Raw genomic sequence first — 18,698 nt, forward strand, 5'->3', positions numbered from 1 at the left:
AGACAGAGGCGGGCAGATCTCGGTGAGTTTGAGGCTAGCCTGGTCTTCCTATAAGTCCTAGAGCAGGCAGAGCTACACACGCTGAGACTCCGACTTAGTGCACAGGGGTGTTTCTCTGAGTGACTGTACATGGGTTGTGTTTGTAAAGATTCACTTGTTTTTAGATGTGTGGGTGTAGCCTACATGAATACCTACCTTGTCTGGATTCTGAGGAGGACAGAGGAAGGTGTCAGGCTCCCTGGAACCACCGTGAGGGAGCTGCCATGTAGTTCTGGGAACCAAATCCTGCTTCCTGGAACCGCCCTGTGTGCCCTTATCTCCTGAGCCGCCCCTGCAGCCCGGGATGGCAGTTTTAGGTTTTTGTTTTCTGAAGAAAAGCAGTTAAGTTTTGGTTTGGTTTTCTTTTTGTTTTTTTGAGGCATGGGTTCTTTGTGTAGCCCAGGCTGCCTTAGAACTCTGTATCTTGGGCTGGAGGGACTTATCTTAGCTCAGAGGTTAAGAGCACTGACTGCTCTTCCAGAGGTCCTGAGTTCAATTCTCAGCAACCACATGGTGGCTCACAACCATCTGTAATGGGATCTGATGCCCTCTTCTGGTGTGTCTGAAGACAGCTACAGTGTACTTATACATAATAAATAAATCTTAAAAAAAAGAACTCTGTATCTCTGTACACCAGGCTGGCCTCAAACTCATAGAGATGTGCCTGCCTCTGCCTTCCAAGTGCTGGAATTAAAGCTGCACGTCACCATATGGCTTCTTTCTTCTTTCTTCTTTCTTTTTTTAGGGTGGGGCTAGTTTTTAAAGTGCCCTAGGAAGATTCATAAGAAAACCATACAAAGCATATAAGCCTGTGTGTTTCTGTAAGCAGGTGTCGGTTGTAGAAAGTAGTGGATTTCATTTTTTTAAAGAAAGATTTGTTTATTTACTTATGCATATGAGTACACTGCAGCTGTCTTCAGACACACCAGAAGAGGGCATCAGATCCCATTACAGATGGTTGTAGCCACCATGTGGTTGTTGGGATTTGAACTCAGGACCTCTGGAAGAGCAGTCAGTGCTCTTAACCGCTGAGCCATCTCTCCAGCCCCCATGGATTTTATTTTGACATTCCACACATGTGTATGCGATGCTTTGGTCATGCGTACGGGTCTGTTAACTTTCTTACCCTCTTCCCCATCTGTCAGAGCCTCTCCCAACAGTGGATCCTGTGGCCCTGATGAGTTCATTTCTCCACCCTAAGTAAGGTGTTTATTTGGCCATTCCCTAGTTTGTTTGTTCCTTTCACTGGGTTCTGTACACATAGGAACAGCTCTGTTTGCTCCCTTCCTGACCTCTGTGCCATTTGTTGGGGTTTCTTGCCTCATTGCATCAGCTGAAGTGTCCAGTGCTGACTAAGTGCGAAGGCAGACTTCCTCCTCTTGTCCCTGGTCGATTCTGGTGCCTCCCAGCCTGCAGTGTCAGCTTTTCTTGTGTTCATTCTGTCCTGAAGGGTTTGGTCATAGAGAACTGTTGCCCAAGCCGCGTCTAAGGAAGCTGTGATTTTTTTTTTTTTTTGGTTCTTTTTTTTTCGGAGCTGGGGATCCAACCCAGGGCCTTGCGCTTCCTAGGCAAGCGCTCTACCACTGAGCTAAATCCCCAACCCCGGAAGCTGTGATTTGAAGCACGGTCTCTGCTCACCTCCTTGGCTTGAACAGCAAGATGATCATATGCAGTGTGGTTGGTTGCATCTCTCTCGTTCCCAGTGGGACACTTGCTTTCTAGAACCCTGCCAGCTGAGTCTACTCTGGGGCCCTGCCCCCCCTTCCTTATCGCAACCTCATTATGATATGGCTTCCTTTGGCGTTTCGAGCATGGTTTGTCTGTGTTGTAATAATTCTCACGATGCGACTGTTCTGCCATTCAGCAGATTCAAAGCGCCATCACAGGCACTCTCAGCCCCCAGGGAATCGTGGTGCCAGCATCAGCCCTGCAACAGGGGAATGTAACCATGGCAACAGTGGCAGGTAGGACCACGTCAAATGGACACTTTTTCCACAAGCCTTTGTCTTAGATTTATTTTTATAATAAAATCATTGTAGGACAAGGGCAGATGAGGCATTTTCTGCTGTGTAGATGACTGCAGATAGAAGTATCAGGAAACGGGACCGTTTGTAGGGAGTGACAAACGTGCTCAGCATGGGTCACAGAGCCGAGTAAAGGGGACAGCACCAGAAAGAGAACAGTTACTATGAGACATAACTAGGGTGCAGCGTGTAATGTACCAGAAGGCAGAGGCAGGCGGAGTTCCGTGGTCTCCAGGACAGCCAGGGCTATATGCAAGACTCTGTTTCTAAACACAAACGAAAAGGAAAAGACCACCAGAAGACTGGAATGACGGTGTCCATTACCCAGTATTTTTAACCAAGCTCTGCATATGTGCTATCTGTAGGAGAGGGAAGCATAGACGAGAAAAGGAGGGACCTGCCAAGGGCCTGTGCTGGGGGGGATAATTCATCTGACCAAATAGTTTGACAAGTATTGCTGACCATTTGCAGTTGTTAAGAGGCTCACCAACTGGCTTTTTATTTCTTCCATAAGCACATCAGGAAGAATGGCTTTAACGAATGGCTTTAATGACTGAAACGTAGTTAATCTTAAATTCTCTTTTCCTTCTTGAGGTGGCACAGTGTACCAGCCTGTCACCGTCGTCACTCCACAAGGCCAAGTGGTCACGCAGGCATTATCTCCTGGGACAATTAGGATCCAGAACTCGCAGGTGTGTGCAGCCTTCCAGACAGACTCATTATAACTGCTGCTGGGTAGGGAGCAGTGTTGAGGGCTAAGCTGTTGTCTCCTTGTGACTGTTGTTGTCCAGTTTGTTTCCTTTCATGCTTCATCCCCTTATTGTGGAAATTTGCAATCTTCAGAGCAGTCTGAGACACCAGGGAAGCTATTCATGGCCCTGGAAGCAGCCGTGGCCAGAGGCAAGGCTGGCTTCCGTGAGTGTCCGCTGTGTGTGCTCCGCAAGACTCCCAGTCCTGGAGGTGCAGCACAGCCAGGCAGAGTTTCCAGAACCACAAAGCCCAGTCTGTACCCCTAGCCCAGGGCAGCACCCCAAGCTCTGGAAGCATCCCAGGGCTCTGCTTGGCATCCTTGGCGTGGCTGGGGTTCTGTGTTGGAGCCAGGCTCTCACCTTCAGGCGTTTGGCTTCCAGAACAAGAGGTGACCTGTGACTTGCCATGGCCATGGTCATTCTGCAGTTCCTGTTCCTTTGACCTTCCTGACTGGAAGACCCCGGAAGTTCTGGAAGCGTGGTTTTTTGTTTGTTTTGTTTTGTTTTGAATAATTTAAGACAAGGTTTAAAGTATAGTTCTCACTTGGTGCACACAGATTCACTTTGTGAGGTCTCTGTCCATGTCCTCATGAAGGATTCTCAATACCGAGCCCTGGTGTGGTCCTCATGGGCTACAGTGACTCTCAGTGTATGGGAAGTCTGGAGCTGCCATCAGGCCACACTAGAGAAAGAGACGCAGGCGACACTGACATAGGTGGGGCTTCAGAGCCCGTCTGAGCTGTGACCGCTCGGGCCCAGGCGTAGCGGAGAGTTAGGTCTCCCTGACGCTGCCGCATCTCCATGCCAGCCCTCGTCCCTGGTGGCTTTCCATGTGAAATGCTGGCAACAGCAGAGCCCTGTCGACTTTCTGACGAGTTTTCTAGGGTTGAGTTGTGCTTCCTCTAGGAGGAAGCTGCTCTAAGTCCGATGATGAGCTAGAACTGTACATGTACTCATTTGTCTTGTTGGAAAAGAAAAGGGTTTCGTTTGCTTCGGGGGATTGGGACAGGGTTCACTCTGTACCCTGCCCGGCCCGGAAAGTCTTCCATGTGCCAGAATTTCCTTAGGACATAAGGTCACTCGCTTGAATAGCAAACATTCCAGGTCTGAGCGCTTCGGGACGGGCCATGCTTTCTGACCCCCGTTCCCACAGCTTTCCACCAACTTCCCGTCACTCGGATGCTCTGTGTGGCACAGCACATGGCAGACAGGCTCTGGTCAGAGAGTGCTGGAGTTGCTGCTCTCTGGGGGGATGTCAGCCTGGGTCGGGACACTCTGACCTGGCTCTGTATGGCCTGGTAATGACAGCAGACGAGAGCTGGGACTTCCGGGAGGCGCCCACTGAGAAGTCTTTCCACTGCTAGGGTGCACCCGTGGAAAGATGGTTTTGGGAGTGAGGAGAAGGCAGAGGGAGGTTTTCATGAATCACAGGCTGGCCTTAGCCTCTGTAGAACGAAGAATAACTGTGAACCTGTCATCCTCTGCCTCCACCTTCTCAGTGTGTCATGGAGCTCGAGTCCCTGCATAGCTGCAGCCCCCTGTCCGGCAGCCCTTACCACCAGACTGGAGTGTCAGGCTTCGACTCCTCCCCTTTCACCCTTACTTGGGGTGTTTGTATGAGGTGGAGTGTGTCCTCAGGGTGCTTAGCCCTCAGGGTGCCCTAGACAGACCACAGATCTGAACAGTTCTCCAGCCTTCCCAGGCCTGCTGAATCCTCCAGCCCTTTATTGCCATGCACTTGTAAGGAAAGCTTACCTCTCAATGCCCTGCTCGCCACCTTTCACTGCGGCAGGGCTTCTCTCTGACCCACACACCGTCTGTCTGCAGTTGCATCATGCCAGCTGCATTGGTGGCACCAGCAGCAGCCCGTGCTGTGCGGTCAGCAGCAGCTTTGTGCTGCACTGGCTTGCGTGCTACTTTCTTTTTTTTTTTTTTAAACATTTATTTATTTATTATGTATACATCATACAGCTTTCTGCCTACATGTATGCCTGCAGGCCAGAAGAGGGCACCAGACCTGATTATAGATGGTTGTGAGCCACCATGTGGTTGCTGGGAATTGAACTCAGGACCTCTGGAGGAGCAGTCAGTGCTCTTAACCACTGAGTCATCTCTCCAGCCCCCTGCGTGCTACTTTCTTATTCTGTTGTGCTGGTCCTTATTCTGAAGGCTGTGGCAGAGGACACAGACAGAGATGGGAATAGTGGGGTGTGAGAGCTCCCAGGGTCCCCTCTAGTGTGGCACCCTCCGGGAACATGGAAGCTTCTTGACATAGTGGGGTACATGAACCCACACTGACAGTTGTGATCACCCTAAACTGTAGCCCCTCGGTGCACTGCAGAGGTTGGGATCTGTGTCCAGTCCCGGCCTGGAGGTGTAGGTCAACAGTCAACAGTTTAGTCCTTATCAGTGTGAACACTCTGAGGACTGTAGGGCTTGCATGATGAAAAAACGGGAATGAACCCAAGTGCCAGGCGTACCGTCAAAAGGTTAGTCTGCCCGGAGTTTCAGCACACGCCTCGCTACTGTAAGCAAGCCCAGGAGAGCCTTGGGAACGCCCCATCTGAGTGGTAAGCTATTCTGTGTGTTGGCATCTCAAGGCCTTGACGTTATTTGTCGATTGTGTGAAAGCTTCAATTGCAGTTGAACCAGGATCTCAGCATCTTGCATCAAGAGGACGGCTCCTCCAAGAACAAGAGGGGCGTCCTGCCGAAGCACGCCACCAACGTGATGCGTTCCTGGCTCTTCCAGCACATAGGGGTGAGTGTGCGCTGGCTACGCCACGAGGGACCCTGGGACGACTGCCCTCCTGGCTGTGTCCCTGGGGAGACTGACTAGCGCTGATTGCAGCCTAGGTCTAGGTGTTGATACTATGCTGCGGCCACAGTGGGGATTGAGCACAGGTCCCTAATAATGGCTTCAAGAAACTTAAAATGCGGCAGGGATCCCCACTGGTGGAAAGAGAATCAAGTCACTTGTGTGTCTTTGGGTCTGATGGGGCTGACTGGAGAAGAGGCAGAGGAAAGGACGTCGGAACAAACAGGCCAGCCATGGATCCAAGAGGGAGATGCCGGGAGCCACGGGCACATTTGGGCACAGTGAGGAGAGCCCATTTAGTTTATTAGTTTATTTAGTTGAAAATGAGTGACCCAGGCGGAAAGGGAGCACACAGTGTATGCGATAGAGCTGCCAGTGAGGGTGTGTCGGGTAAAGGACAGGAAGTGACGACCAGTGCAGTGATTGTGTGTGGTGCCAGTCAGGGTTCCTCACAGAAGTGCAGCATTGGGAGCGCCCCCTCCCTATTCAGCTGTCAGTGTCTTAGCACACTTCCCCTTAGTGAGTTTTTGATTTCTCCATCAACCCTGTCATAAGGACCAGTGAGGACCCCTCTCCTGTCAGGCTGTGCTGCCGATTCTCCTTGTCCTCGTTTCTTTACAGCACCTAGGTATCTAAGCGGTGGGCCGCAGTGACTACTGTCTGAGGCTGGCTCCGTGCTTCTGTGTCTGACCGCACTTCTCATCTCTTGTTTTTACATGTGTTCTAAGGACAGGCAAGTGCTTTCCTCTGGCTAATTTCTGGAACAAGCTCTCAGTGTGTGGCTAGCTGGCCTCAGACTTGCTGCTCTCCCGCATCTCGGTGCTCATGCTGCAGGTTTGCACAGCACTGCTGATCCCATTAGTTTATGAATTTTGTGTAGGACAGTGGTTCTCAGCTTTCCTAACACTGCGACCCTTTAATACAGTTCCTCATGTCGCGCTGACCCCAACCATAACATATTTTCATGGCTACTTCTTCCTTTTTTTAAAGATTTATGGGGCTGGGGATTTAGCTCAGTGGTAGAGCGCTTACCTAGGAAGCGCAAGGCCCTGGGTTCGGTCCCCAGCTCCGGAAAAAAAAGAACCAAAAAAAAAAAAAAAAGAAATCACTTCCTAGACAAGGCTGGCCTCAAATCCACAGAGATCCACCTGCCTCTGCCTCCTGTGTGCTGGGGTTAAGGGTGCGCACCACCCTACCTGGTGATACTGCTTTTTTACAGGTGCCACTCACACCGGGGCCCAGCGCTCCAAACTAAGGGATTTGACCCTGTGGTTCTAGAGAGCGTGGCTTCTTTGTCTCCACACACAGCAGTCATCAGTCCTGAGGAGTGGTTTGGGTTGTTTTGTTTTGTTTTAGTGGAATCAAAATTATTAGAGTATGTCCAGGCGTTCTGATGCTTATTTCTGGCTTAGGTTTGGGCTAGCCTGGGTATCATTCTTGGTGTGTGCATGTGTGTATGGAGACCGGGTGTCAACACTGGGCGTCTCCTCCGCTGCTCTCCAGCTTCCGTCACCATCCTGCTCCGCACAGGGATTCCAGGCCACTCGCCATGCTCAGGTTTTACATGGTGCTGGGTCTGAGCTCAGATCTTCATCCTGGTCAGAGGCACTCCACACACGGAGCCATGGCCCAGCCCCTCGTTCTGCTTTCAGTTTTGTTTTCAGTGAAGTGTTCTGAACATGCGTCAAGGGAAGACAGTAGAGCGGACACTCTCTACCCAGACTGGCGCTTAGTTCGTTTCTTTACCGACCACATAGGTATCAGTCTGCTTTCCAAAATTATAATCGACATCTGGGACAGCCACCTCAAAGGGGAAAGGGTTTGCGTTGGCTCACAGTTTTAGAATCCCAGCCCGTGATTGGTAGCATCATGATTGTACGCCTTCGGTGGGGGTATCTAATGGCTATGGTGGGACATAGAACAAAGTACGCACCTCACAGCCAGGAGGTAGGAAAGGAGAGGGTTGGCTTCCAGTGTGCCTTTTAAGGGGACAAGCCCCGGTGGCATAAGGTCCTCCCCTTTTCACCAGCTCACAACAGTAGCAGCACAAGGGGTGGTCAGGGTGAGTACTTCAGCTTCATGTGAATCCAGCAGACTTGACCATGAGAAAGCGCTCAGTGATGTCAGCCCACCCAGGCGTCAGTTTATTCTCATGGTTGAGGTAGGTGTCATGTGTCACTCATGCATTAAATCTCAGTTGATACAGATGTGCTGTGTCAGGGCTCCGCTGACGCTGGGCACAGAGGACACCCCAGGCAGGGCTGCAGCTCGCACTGCCATTCCTGCTACTTGAGCACCGTGGGACCCTGGCTGACTGACTGTCTTCTCACCACACACTGACGGCTGCTCTAGTGCTGGATATTCTCGGAAAGAGCTGCTGCCTTCCTACCTGAATGTTTCCAAAACAAGGACTTGTGAGGCTAGAGTCCAGTGTGCTCATGTTGTGGTGACCCCCAACCACAATGTTATTTTGTTGCTACTTCAGAACTCTAATTTGGTTACTGTCAGGAATTGTAATGTAAACGTCTGATATGCAGGGTATCTGATTTGTCACACCCAAAGGGGTCACGACTTACAGGTTGAGAATCACTGGCCTAGATAATCTTGGGTTTCCCTTTCTAAAACAGGAAAGCCCATGGTAAGGGTAACTGTCTCTATTTTTAGCATCCCTACCCCACCGAGGATGAGAAGAAGCAGATTGCTGCTCAGACAAACTTGACACTGCTTCAAGTCAACAACTGGTAAGATGGCTGCTCCCACACCGCACCCACCCCTTCGCCAGAGCCCGGTCTCCTGACGTGTTCTGCGCTGCGTCAGGGACTGCGGCCAGACACAGCGTGGGTTGGGTATACTGGCGTGTGTTTTTACCTGTCCAGTGTGCTGACCCAGTGACCCTCTGCTCTCCTTTAGAAACTTGCACCTTTAACCCAGCACTCAGGGGGCAGAGCCAGTGGATCTCTGTGGGTTTGAGTCCAGTCCTGTGGTCTATGTTCTGAGTTCCAAGAGAGCTTTGTCGAGAAACTCCATCTCAAAAAAAAGCTGTACTATTACTCTCAGCCCACAGCTCGGGGACCCAGTCCCACACGAGTCTGCAGTCATTCTGCTGCGTGGCAGGACTTAGAGGTATTCCCCAGAAAGGCCCGCCTAGAGAAGCCCCCCGTGCTTACAGGCGAAGCGTCTCTGCTGAGCTTGGGTCACACTGTTGGGTGGTCGGGGGCCTGGGCAGGCGCTCCCTGTTGTGAGAGCCAGCATCCATCAAAGTAGTGCACACGTGACGGCTGCACTCTGCTGTCCATCCTGTGTCTCCCTGTCTATGAAGTTGTCAGCTTCATAGAATTAGCATGCATAAGCACACGCTTCCACTCGGAAGCATTCCTGGCCTCATATCATAGCTGTGCCACCGTGCCTGCCTGTTGCAGTTCTGGAATAACCGTCAGTCAGCCTGTTTAGTCACACAGAGGTGCAAAGGCGTTGCATTTGGTTCATTATTTATTATTTGATTAGTAATTATTTTGATCATGCTGCCTGAGTCCTTTCCTACTAAATCCTTTAAATGCAATGCTGGCAAACATGTCCAGGGATCAAGCATGTCACTATGAATACTGGGAACTGTTCTTAGCTGGCTGACCCTCTGCCCCCTGCCCCCTCTGGTGGGGTTATTGGTGACATAGTATCATGCTGTGTAGCCCAGGCTGGCGCTCCTCCTGTGACCATCTGAGTGCCTCTGTGGTTATTTTTACCTGGTTACAACATGGTGTCACATTTAGTTGATGCGTCACCCACTGACAGATGTTCCGAGAGGCGACTGGTGCTGCTGGGCCTTCTGTCTATTGGACCTCGACCTCCCCATCCACTTCCTAGGTCCCCACCTTGCCTCTCTGCCCCCTCGCAGGACTGTCTGCTCTGGAAGGATCAAAACCAGCTTTCGGTGTTTAAAGCTAGTGAAGTGGCCTTGGAGCTGGAGTTGTAAAAGCTCCTCATGTCTGTAGCCCCTCTCACTTGGCTGACCTTCCTCTTGTCACGTGGGGGTGGGGATGTGCCCAGTGTTAGCACCGGCCTCTGAGCACCCAGTGAAGCCCTGAGATGGCAGCCGGGGCATTAATTGTCCTCAGGTTGTTGGGTAGGAATCTAGGACTTCCGTGACCTGTTCTCATCCTGATACTGCACAGATGAGGGTTCTCAGAGAGCGTGTGTCACCACCACAGAACCTGAGCACAAAGGCCGGTGCTTGTCTCTGAGTCCAAGACATTGTCTGGCTCCTGTGGAGGGCTCATGTGAATGTAGGGTGGGCCAAGCCCCTCATCCCTCTCAGCGCTGAGGAGGGTGAGCAGAGCAAGCCTGTCACAGGCTTGTCACTCCAGGTTCTGATGCGATTGGAGCAGGGTCACCAGGAGAGCCCCAGGCAGCAGGTGTCCGCCCTAACAAGCCAGCATCTGTGTCAGGAAAAGCTGACTTGGGGGTCTGGGCTCCTTCCTGTACCCCACTCGCCACATTCTCATGTTTAAAGTGGACTACTTTGGTGTCCTGGAGGCCAGAGGTTAAGCTGTGTCTTCTTAGCATGTAGTCAGTGGGAAGCTGTGTCCAGCCTGGTCAGCTCTTCTGCCTGCTGCTCTGTCTGTCTCTGTGGTTCACAGCTCAGGTGAGTTCTTGGTCTCACAGAGCAGCAAGACCTACAGTGATTTCATCACGGCGTTCGAGGGCTTCGCTGCTGGGGTGAGGGGCAGGCAGTCCCAGTCTTCTCGTTTGAAATCGTCTTCTTTACACATCCTTTTATGTGTGCATGATGGGGTGGAAGATCACATGTGCTGTGACACGCGTGTGGAGGTCAGAGGAGAACTTAATGGAGTCGGCTCTGCCTTTGCACCTTCTGTGAATCTGGAAATGGAACTCAGGTCAGCAGGGCCTGTACCAGTTGAGCCATCTCACTGGCCCCAAGACACACTTCTTACCCCAGACCCCAGCCTGTGGTGACCACAGAGCGCTGATGGTGGCTCAGCCTGCTGCTGGTAGCACAGGCGGAAGAAGGTTCTGCAGCATAGCCCCTAGAGGCTCCCTACATTAACATCTCTAGTCTTCAGAGAAGAGTCAAGTCCATGGGTTCATGTTATTGTGAATATATAATTATATATAATCCACAGGAGTGAATTAGACAGGTTAAACCATGACAGCATCATGGAAAAAATGCTTTTCCTCCTCCTCCTCTTCCCCTTCTCCCTCCTCTCCCTCCTCCTCCTCCTCCTCCTTTTTCTCTTCTCCTTGTGTAGCCCTGGCTGTCTAGAACTCACTCTGTAGACCTGGATAGCCTCGAACTCACAGAGAGATCCATGTACCTTTGCCTCCCAGGTGCTAGGGTTAAAGGCATGCGCATGCCACCATGCCCAACTAAATTAAGTTTTTAAGAAAGATCTGCCCCGCTTTTCTGTAGACCTAGACAGTCTGTGCTTGTTTGTCACTTGTTCCTCTTGTCAGCATGGCTCCTAAAGGACGCCGTCCTGTCCCAGATCCTCACAAGCCGTTTGGCTTGGGTGCCCCTCTGTCCATGCTCAGGTTCATCAATGCCCGAAGACGGATTCTCCAGCCAATGTTGGATTCCAGCTGTTCAGAGACTCCAAAAACAAAGAAAAAGCCTGCTCAGAACAGGCCAGTTCAGAGGTTTTGGCCGGATTCTCTTGCATCAGGAGTGGCACAAGCAACACCCGGAGAGCTCGCCATGTCGGAAGGTACGTCCGCCACTTCAGGTGGTAAAGGTGGGGACAACAGCCAAGTCAGCTGCTTGTCAGCCGTGAGCCCACGCAGAGCTGTGTGCCTGAGTACAGGCCCCTGTCTTTGCATCTCAGATTCAAGGCTGGGAAGACGGCTCACTGGGTAAAGGCATTTGCCACCAAGCCTAATGACCTAAGTTAGGATCCCAGGGGAGGACCAACTCTCACAAGTTGTCCTCTGACCTGCACACCAGGCCTAAAGTATATTATACTCTCACATGCTCATGGAAGTGAGCAAGATGGGAGGAGATGGTCACGGGTGGGTGTGGAGGCTCACCCGGATGGGGTGAGAGGGAAGTAAGGCATGTCTGCTGCCCGTGAGAACAGGTGCCCGTCTCCAGGCGTCCTCTGCACAGCGCTCTCCTCCATCCAGGTTTGCTTTGCTCTCCAGCCTCAGCATGGACAGCAGTCAGGCCTGTTCACCTGGCCGCTTTCTTTGTGCCCGTCTCTTGCTTTTGACCACCTCCTCCTCCTCCTCCTCCTCCTCCTCCTCCTCCTCCTCCTCCTCCTCCTCCTCCTCCTCCTCCTCCTCCTCCTCCTCTCCCCGTCCCAGCCATCATTCCGACGTGTCTCCAGCAGCAGCCGTTTGCGTGAGCTCTGCAGAGTCTGGCTTCTTTTGTATGTGATGAGTTTTGTTTTGGGACAAGGCCCAGGCATGCTGCCCTGGGTGGCCTTGAACCCCTGGGCTCTGGCTAGGGTATGCACACCTGCAGCTGGGTGTGTGTGAGTGTCTGTGCAGAGCCCCATCTTCCCCACCCCCATCCCCATCTTCTTCCTTCACTATGGCAATATTCTGCTATGTGCAAGGAGCTTTGGGGACAGTTTTTAATTTATGTTTTTGGAATGCTAGATGTGGAACCACTGGCCTCACTGCTACTGTCCCACTGAGCCCACCCCAGCCCCCACGCACGTGAGAGTGTGCGTGCGCCCACACACACACATGCACACAGCAGTCATTGGCATTGGTGTTCTTTCCTATCTGCTTCATGCTGAGTTGTCTCTGGAATCCTTACTGCCACTGCCCTTCCTTCACATGACACTGATCCTGTACAACATGACTTTCTCTTAGGCGTTCTATATACCTCAGCTTTCCAGAAGTGTGTGGGGGTTTTGTGCCCTCCTTTCCTGACTGACACGCAGGTGTAGGCTGAACAAGCAGGCCAGCTGTGCTAAGTGCTTTGCTCTGAGGACCTCGAAGGCAGTGACACTGTGTGCTCTGCTGCAGGTGCCGTTGTGACCATCACCACACCTGTAAACATGAATGTGGACAGCCTTCAGTCCCTGTCCTCAGACGGGGCCACCCTGGCGGTACAGCAGGTCATGATGGCGGGGCAGAGTGAGGACGAGTCGGTGGATAGCACAGAAGATGAGGGTGGCGCCCTGGCACCCACACACATCAGCGGGCTGGTGCTGGAGAACAGCGACTCCCTTCAGTAGGAACGGAGTGGAACGGCCAGTGTGGAGCCTGGACGCCGGACTCTTTACTGTTTGCACAGCAAACATTTTACAGTTTTCTTTGTAACATGTTTTATATGTAGATATAGAAGAGTGCACTTTTGTATCTCACAGCTTCAAGACGTCTTCGCTGGTGCAGCAGCTTCCTTCAGATGTGCGTGTATGGGTTTTTAATGCTAGAAACGTGATGAGTGGCCCCTGCCCCTTGAGTCCCTGACGAGATTAAGGAACAGTGCTGCCATTTTCTAAAAAATTATGCAGTTGCAATTGAGTTCTGTGGTTTACAGCAGGTCTGGGGGCTGCTGCCAGTGTCGCCCACGGGTCTGAAAGATGACCTGCACTCGGGCTGCAGAGCGAGAGGACGCTGGCCCTGGTGGGCGGTGAGTGCTCACAACACACTTCAGTTCTCTCGGGCAGCATTTGCCTGTTTCATTTGCTATATAGAAAAAGAAACTCCTATTTTTACCTTGCTGGGATTATTGGATAAAAAGCTATTTTTATAAATCAGTTATTAATTGGATTATGACTATATTGAGGATAAATTTCTAGAGAAGCAACAGCACACGCTTGTCTTTCTACTCGGAAAGTTGTGAAAGGCAGCCACCCATGCATGGCCTCCTGCTCCCTGCGGAAGAGGAGGAGGCTCACCTTAGCTGCTAAAAGGGAACAACTGTCACGTGAGCTTTGATATCTCCAGTTTCTGTTCATATATGATGTGCAGATTGTGTTTTACACTCGCTGTAGCATCTCACAGAGTGTGCTAGCATCTCACAGAGTGTGCTAGCATCTCACAGAGTGTGCTAGCATCTTACAGAGTGTGCTCTGTAGGACGTACGGTTAGTGAGGGCTCTGCCGTGCCTCGTCTGACTGCAGTTACGTGGCTGCCGCCTGGCCATGTTAACTGGGTGGTAATTTTAGATTTTTTTTTTTAGTTAAAACCCGTTATACATAGAATGTTTATTATAAACTAATATAAAGTGTGCTCTACACCACTGGCTCAGAGCTGGGGTAAACAGCAAACCCCTAAACTGTCCTTCTGACTAGAAGACACCTGGAAGTTAGAACTGTGGAGGTGCCATGGCGGTGGGCCACTGGTGGCTCTCACTGCCACTCCCCTCCTTCTTGGGTCCTCCCCTCTCCGTTCCCACTCCAGCTTCAGGACAGTTTGGGAACTTCATTTCCCAGTGTCAAGGCAGAGCAGACTGTAGGCTGAGGTCTGGTTTGATTCATTTTGGTTTACTTGGGAAGCTTTCTCTTAGGAAACAAGTGCCCGCTTCATGCTGAGCGTCTGTTTCCACAGTGCGCCGAGGCCCACCTGCTGAAAGGGAACCGCTGTGCCTTGGGCCCCATGGGTGGTAATTGCTTATGGACCAAGGTTACCCTAAGGGGAGCTCGTTAGCCAATTCACACTTTTCTGGAACACTTCACAGTCCCCCCAAATGTCTTGATTCTCTTCAGCCATTGAGCACACCTGGACAGCCAAGTAGTCAGCACGAAAAGTGGGGGCTCCTTTAGAACCACTTACGGTGCCTCCACTACAAGAAAAAGAAAACAGCAAAATAAACAAAACCTAAAAGCTCCCAGCAACTCCTTAGAGGAGAGAAGGACATCTTAAGCAGCCCTTCTCCTCCCTATTCACGACTGCTTTAGGATTTAAGTCAGGCGCACGGAAGCCTCACAGTCAGCTGGCTACACTGGGTTTAGAGCAGAGGTACATCACCCTGCGAGCCCTGCAGAAGTCTGCCACTCCCCTCCGCAAAGGATGCACAGCCCCTGCCGTCCCGCCTCTGTCCCAGCTGCTCTAGCTGGGATTTGAACACCATGACTCTCGTGTCCTTCCCAGTTGAGATCATCTTCCCTAAGCACTGAACTCTCACCTGCTAACCCCAGAGGAAACCATGAAGATCATAAGAGATCCTGGGCATGGTGACACACTCCTGTTATCCCAACACTCAGGAGCCTGAGACAGGAGGTAAGCCTGGGCTATTTAACTTGACCCTGTCTAAAAAAAAAATAAAAAAGGGTTGTAAAAGAGCTGGCACAGGGTCATATCCTTCCACCTCCCCATGCATAGAGATGCATAGAGTGAGTCCTGTGAGGCAAGCCTTGCTGGTTCATAGAGTTCCTGTCCAGCAGACTTGTCTCCCCGTTGCACCTTTTCAAGACACCTGATTACTGGGCATTGTGGCATTTGCCTGTATACAAGCACTTAGGAAGCTGAAGCAGGAGGATTGCTGGGAGGTTGAATCTGCCTCTGGTGCCTAGGGAAACCCTGTCTCACAAAACCAAGCAAAATTCCTGCTCTCCTTTCCCCTGGCCAGTGGAGAAAACCTGAAAGTACATCTCCTTTGAGCTTTGTTTAAATGGCCGGATTCTAGCATTCGTTCCCGTTAAAGTTCTCCCTAACATTGGAGCCCTTTGAATGTCTTCTGAGACCTACAGTCAACCCGTGTCATACCTGCTGTTTGGCTGCCTAGCAGAAAATCTAGACTGGTTGACCCACCCATCTGGTGGGCTCCGGTTTTCTGCTTCCTTGAGTCCAGATTGTCGAATAGAAGTGTATATGCAATATGCACCGTGACCCTTCCCGCTAGGGCTGATGGGCCACTGTGTAGCCTGCTGCGTGGCCGGCGCACCTGTGGGGGCTGCGGGAGACTTGCTCCTCCCCCATGGCTGGCAGGGAACGCCCATCCCGCAGGCCCCTCCCACAGGTAGTGACGGAACCCGCAGGCTGCCTTCTTCAGTTAAGTTCCGTCTTTGAAACTGACAATCTTTAAAATGTGAATACTGTAACAATATGTTTTCTTGGATTGTTGTCTTTAAAAGGATTTTTTGTGAAGCAACTGATTTATCAAAGAAAAAAAAATTAAAACCAGAAACATGCCTCGTGGCTGATTGATTCTGTAAAGCTTGTGCCACCAAAGCGGACTTCTTCACTCCTAGGCGAGACTCTCAGAGTGCCGTACATCTTGCAGTGACAGTGAGGGTGGAACAAGCCGAGGCTACCCAGCTGTTCAGCCACATTCACACCTTCAAGGGTGTGGGCTTCCATTAGTTGGCATTTTTTAAGGAAAAAGTTGTGAAGCCGATTTTTCATTGTAACTTTTCATACGCCAAACTGTTTTGACGTAACAGGAGAATGATTCATGGGTGCAGACCTGTAACCTTTGCTGGTCCCACACTGTAAAACCCCTTTCAAGGTGTATCATGGGCACATCCAGGTGGACAGGATATGGTCCAGGGGTTGCAGGTCCCCAGCTTGTGCTTAGAGCAGTGGACCAAGGGGCCTCTTTCCTTCAGAAGTGTGTCTGAGGGCTGGGGGTGAAGCTCTCACTTGCCTGGCATATACAGAACCCTGGGTTCAGTGGCCAGCACCCATAAATGCGGCATAACCCCATAGTCCTGGCAGTTGGCAGTTAGAGGGTCAGGAAAGCAGAAGGCCACGCTCAAACCTGACTGCATCCTAAATCTGAGACAGGAGAGACCTTCTCAGACAGAAGGACATCTGAGATTAGGACTCTGGGTGGCCAGTGGCAGGAAAGGAAGTATTTGACTTTCAGAAGGAAGAGGCCTGCCGTTGTTGTCTGCTGTCTGAGGTGAGTAGATGAGACCTTGGGCCACCAATACCAGGCTCTCAAGGGTTTCCTTGGTGAGAAGGGAGAATCTGGCATCTAGTCGTCATCGAGCGTTAAAGTGACGTCCGTGGCTAACAAGATCCAACCTAGCTATTTAGACAGACACAAGCAGGTGAATGGTGGCCTAGCAGATACTTCAGGTAGGCGACACGTTTGGATTAGAGCTTAGGGTTTCGCATTTTGTTGACTTATACAGTGCTTAGCCCGCAAGCCTTCCTGTAGACTCAGAGGAAGCCTTTGCATCACAGTTATGTGTCCCTTGTGCTGTCGGATCTCTAACCTTTGCTGGGTCCTATTATGAGCCTCTTCCCTTTTTCAGACCTAAATGTTGCCGGTACAGTGTCTCATGCCGATAATCCCAGTATTTGGGATGCTGAGGCAAGGGGATTGCAGTTCCAAGGATAGCCTTGGCGACAGCACATGGAACTACAGAAGCCGTAAAAGCAATGTTTAGTACATTTGGAGACTTTGCCAGGACTTTGATGGATCAGGTCTCTATTTTCATCTTGGTGGATGGTGCTGTAGTACATGCTGACATTCATGGCCTGGATGGTACTGCCACCATAGAGTCGGTTGTGCTAAGGTCTGGGACCCTGTTAGACTCTTCCCTCCCAGTCTTTTCCTTTCTGGCCTCTTGATGGTCTGGAGGGCCGGCGTGACCCGAGCTCAAGGAACGGTCTGGTAAATATTTGATAGGCAAGCAGCAGTTAGTGGCATAGTCTATACGAGGGTTGCCATTCTGAGTCCCATTGTTTGATCTCCGCTTGGCCATGTAAAAATAGCAATGGTAATCATACCTGGACAGGTTTTGATTGTTTTTTGAAGATGTATCTGCTTATGTCTTATGTATCTGAGTGCTCTGTTTGCATGTTTGCCTGAATGACAGAAGGGGACTAGACAGAAGAGGGCATCAACTCCCATTATAAATGGTCGTGAGCCACCATGCGGTTGCTGGGAATTGAACTCAGGACCTCTGGAAGAGCAGCCAGTACTCTTAACTGCCAAGCCAGCCCAGTTTTTAATAATTGTACTTGTATGGGTGTTTTGCCCGCACGGATGGCCTAATGCCCATGGAGGCCTCAGATTCTCTGGAGCTGGTGTTGCAGATGGTCGTGAACCACCATGTGGCTGCTAGGAGTGGCCCTCTGGAAGAACAGCCAGTGCTCCTAGCAGCTAACCCGTCTCTCCGGCCCCTTAAACGACAACTTAAATGACAGCAGCGGCTCTTAGTTACCTCCTCGCCTTTGGTAGAACTGGAATAGGGACGTATGAAATGGAGCTGGCCACCCAAGTCCTGAGAGAGACCCAGTTCTCCCCGTAAGCCATTAGACCTAGTCACATATGGCTGGGACCTGCGTGAAGCCCACGTGGACTCCTGTTCCCGATGTTGCCGGTTGGACGCAACAGCTCAGTGCCCACATCTGGTGATGTTGCCAGTCGTCCTCTGTGGCACATCCTTCCAATCTCCCGCTGGCCTCAATACCATGGGTTTGGCATGCATTTCTATGTACGTGTTGCCTGCATAGCCGAATAGCTGTTTCCCGGTTTATCCTTTCATACCCCATCTTTCATCCCTGTCTGCGTACTCCCTACCAACTCCCAACTCTGGCACTGCTTACCTTCCTCAGAGTGTGGACCTTTACCAAACCCCACCCCCTCCTGGGGCAGTCCGAGGAAAACGTTGGGAGTCCGTTCTCTTCGACCATTTGGGATCCAGGAGTGAAGCTCAGTTCACCAAGCTTAGCAACTGCAAGTCTTTCCCTGCTCAGCCACCACGCCGGCCCGGGTACTCTTTAAAATGTTCACACAGATTCGAAACAAGTCTCGCCACGCAGCTCTAGTTAGCTTCAAGACTTGTGGCAGCCCTGCCTCAGCCTCCTGAGTCTTGGGATCATATGTCACTGTGGATAGCCAATCTCTCCTCTTAAAATGCAACAGTGGGCACAACTCCTAGCAAAAATGGCTGACCACGCCTTAGATGTGGTGATGGGGATGACACCAGAAGAAGAGAAATAGGTTTGACCTCAGCAAAACTAAGTGAGGTTGAGGCCATCCCGGGCTACACAGTGAGACCCTGAGGCCCCGCCCCAAAGCAAAGTCCCTCCAGTAAGTACAGAAACAAAGACCCAACTTAAACATGGGCGGAGCACTGGGAGGTGGTGGTGGAGGGATGTACAGTTGCTAGGCAACAAATCCAAACCTTGGGGCAGGACAGGA

General features: G+C 51.2%; 1 protein-coding gene across 9 annotated transcripts in view; it reads left to right on the forward strand.

The window, feature by feature from the left end:
- The window catches only part of Pknox1 (PBX/knotted 1 homeobox 1), a 42,209-nt gene extending 26,480 nt beyond the window's left edge, over positions 1-15,729 (forward strand). For 7 of the 9 annotated variants that reach the window (XM_039098545.2, XM_039098547.2, XM_039098544.2 and 4 more), the window contains 6 exons: positions 1,904-2,003; positions 2,658-2,755; positions 5,444-5,572; positions 8,294-8,370; positions 11,177-11,349; positions 12,617-15,729. In XM_039098545.2, the coding sequence (XP_038954473.1) occupies positions 1,904-2,003; positions 2,658-2,755; positions 5,444-5,572; positions 8,294-8,370; positions 11,177-11,349; positions 12,617-12,828 (789 nt within the window). In that variant the 3' untranslated portion in view covers positions 12,829-15,729. The remainder of the gene's footprint in view (positions 1-1,903; positions 2,004-2,657; positions 2,756-5,443; positions 5,573-8,293; positions 8,371-11,176; positions 11,350-12,616) is intronic. The other 2 variants (XM_063279041.1, NM_001013074.2) reach the window with 2 other exon arrangements.
- The last annotated feature ends 2,969 nt before the right edge of the window (positions 15,730-18,698 follow it).

This window comes from Rattus norvegicus, chromosome 20 (assembly GCF_036323735.1).
Source record: "Rattus norvegicus strain BN/NHsdMcwi chromosome 20, GRCr8, whole genome shotgun sequence".
Taxonomy (NCBI): domain Eukaryota; kingdom Metazoa; phylum Chordata; class Mammalia; order Rodentia; family Muridae; genus Rattus; species Rattus norvegicus.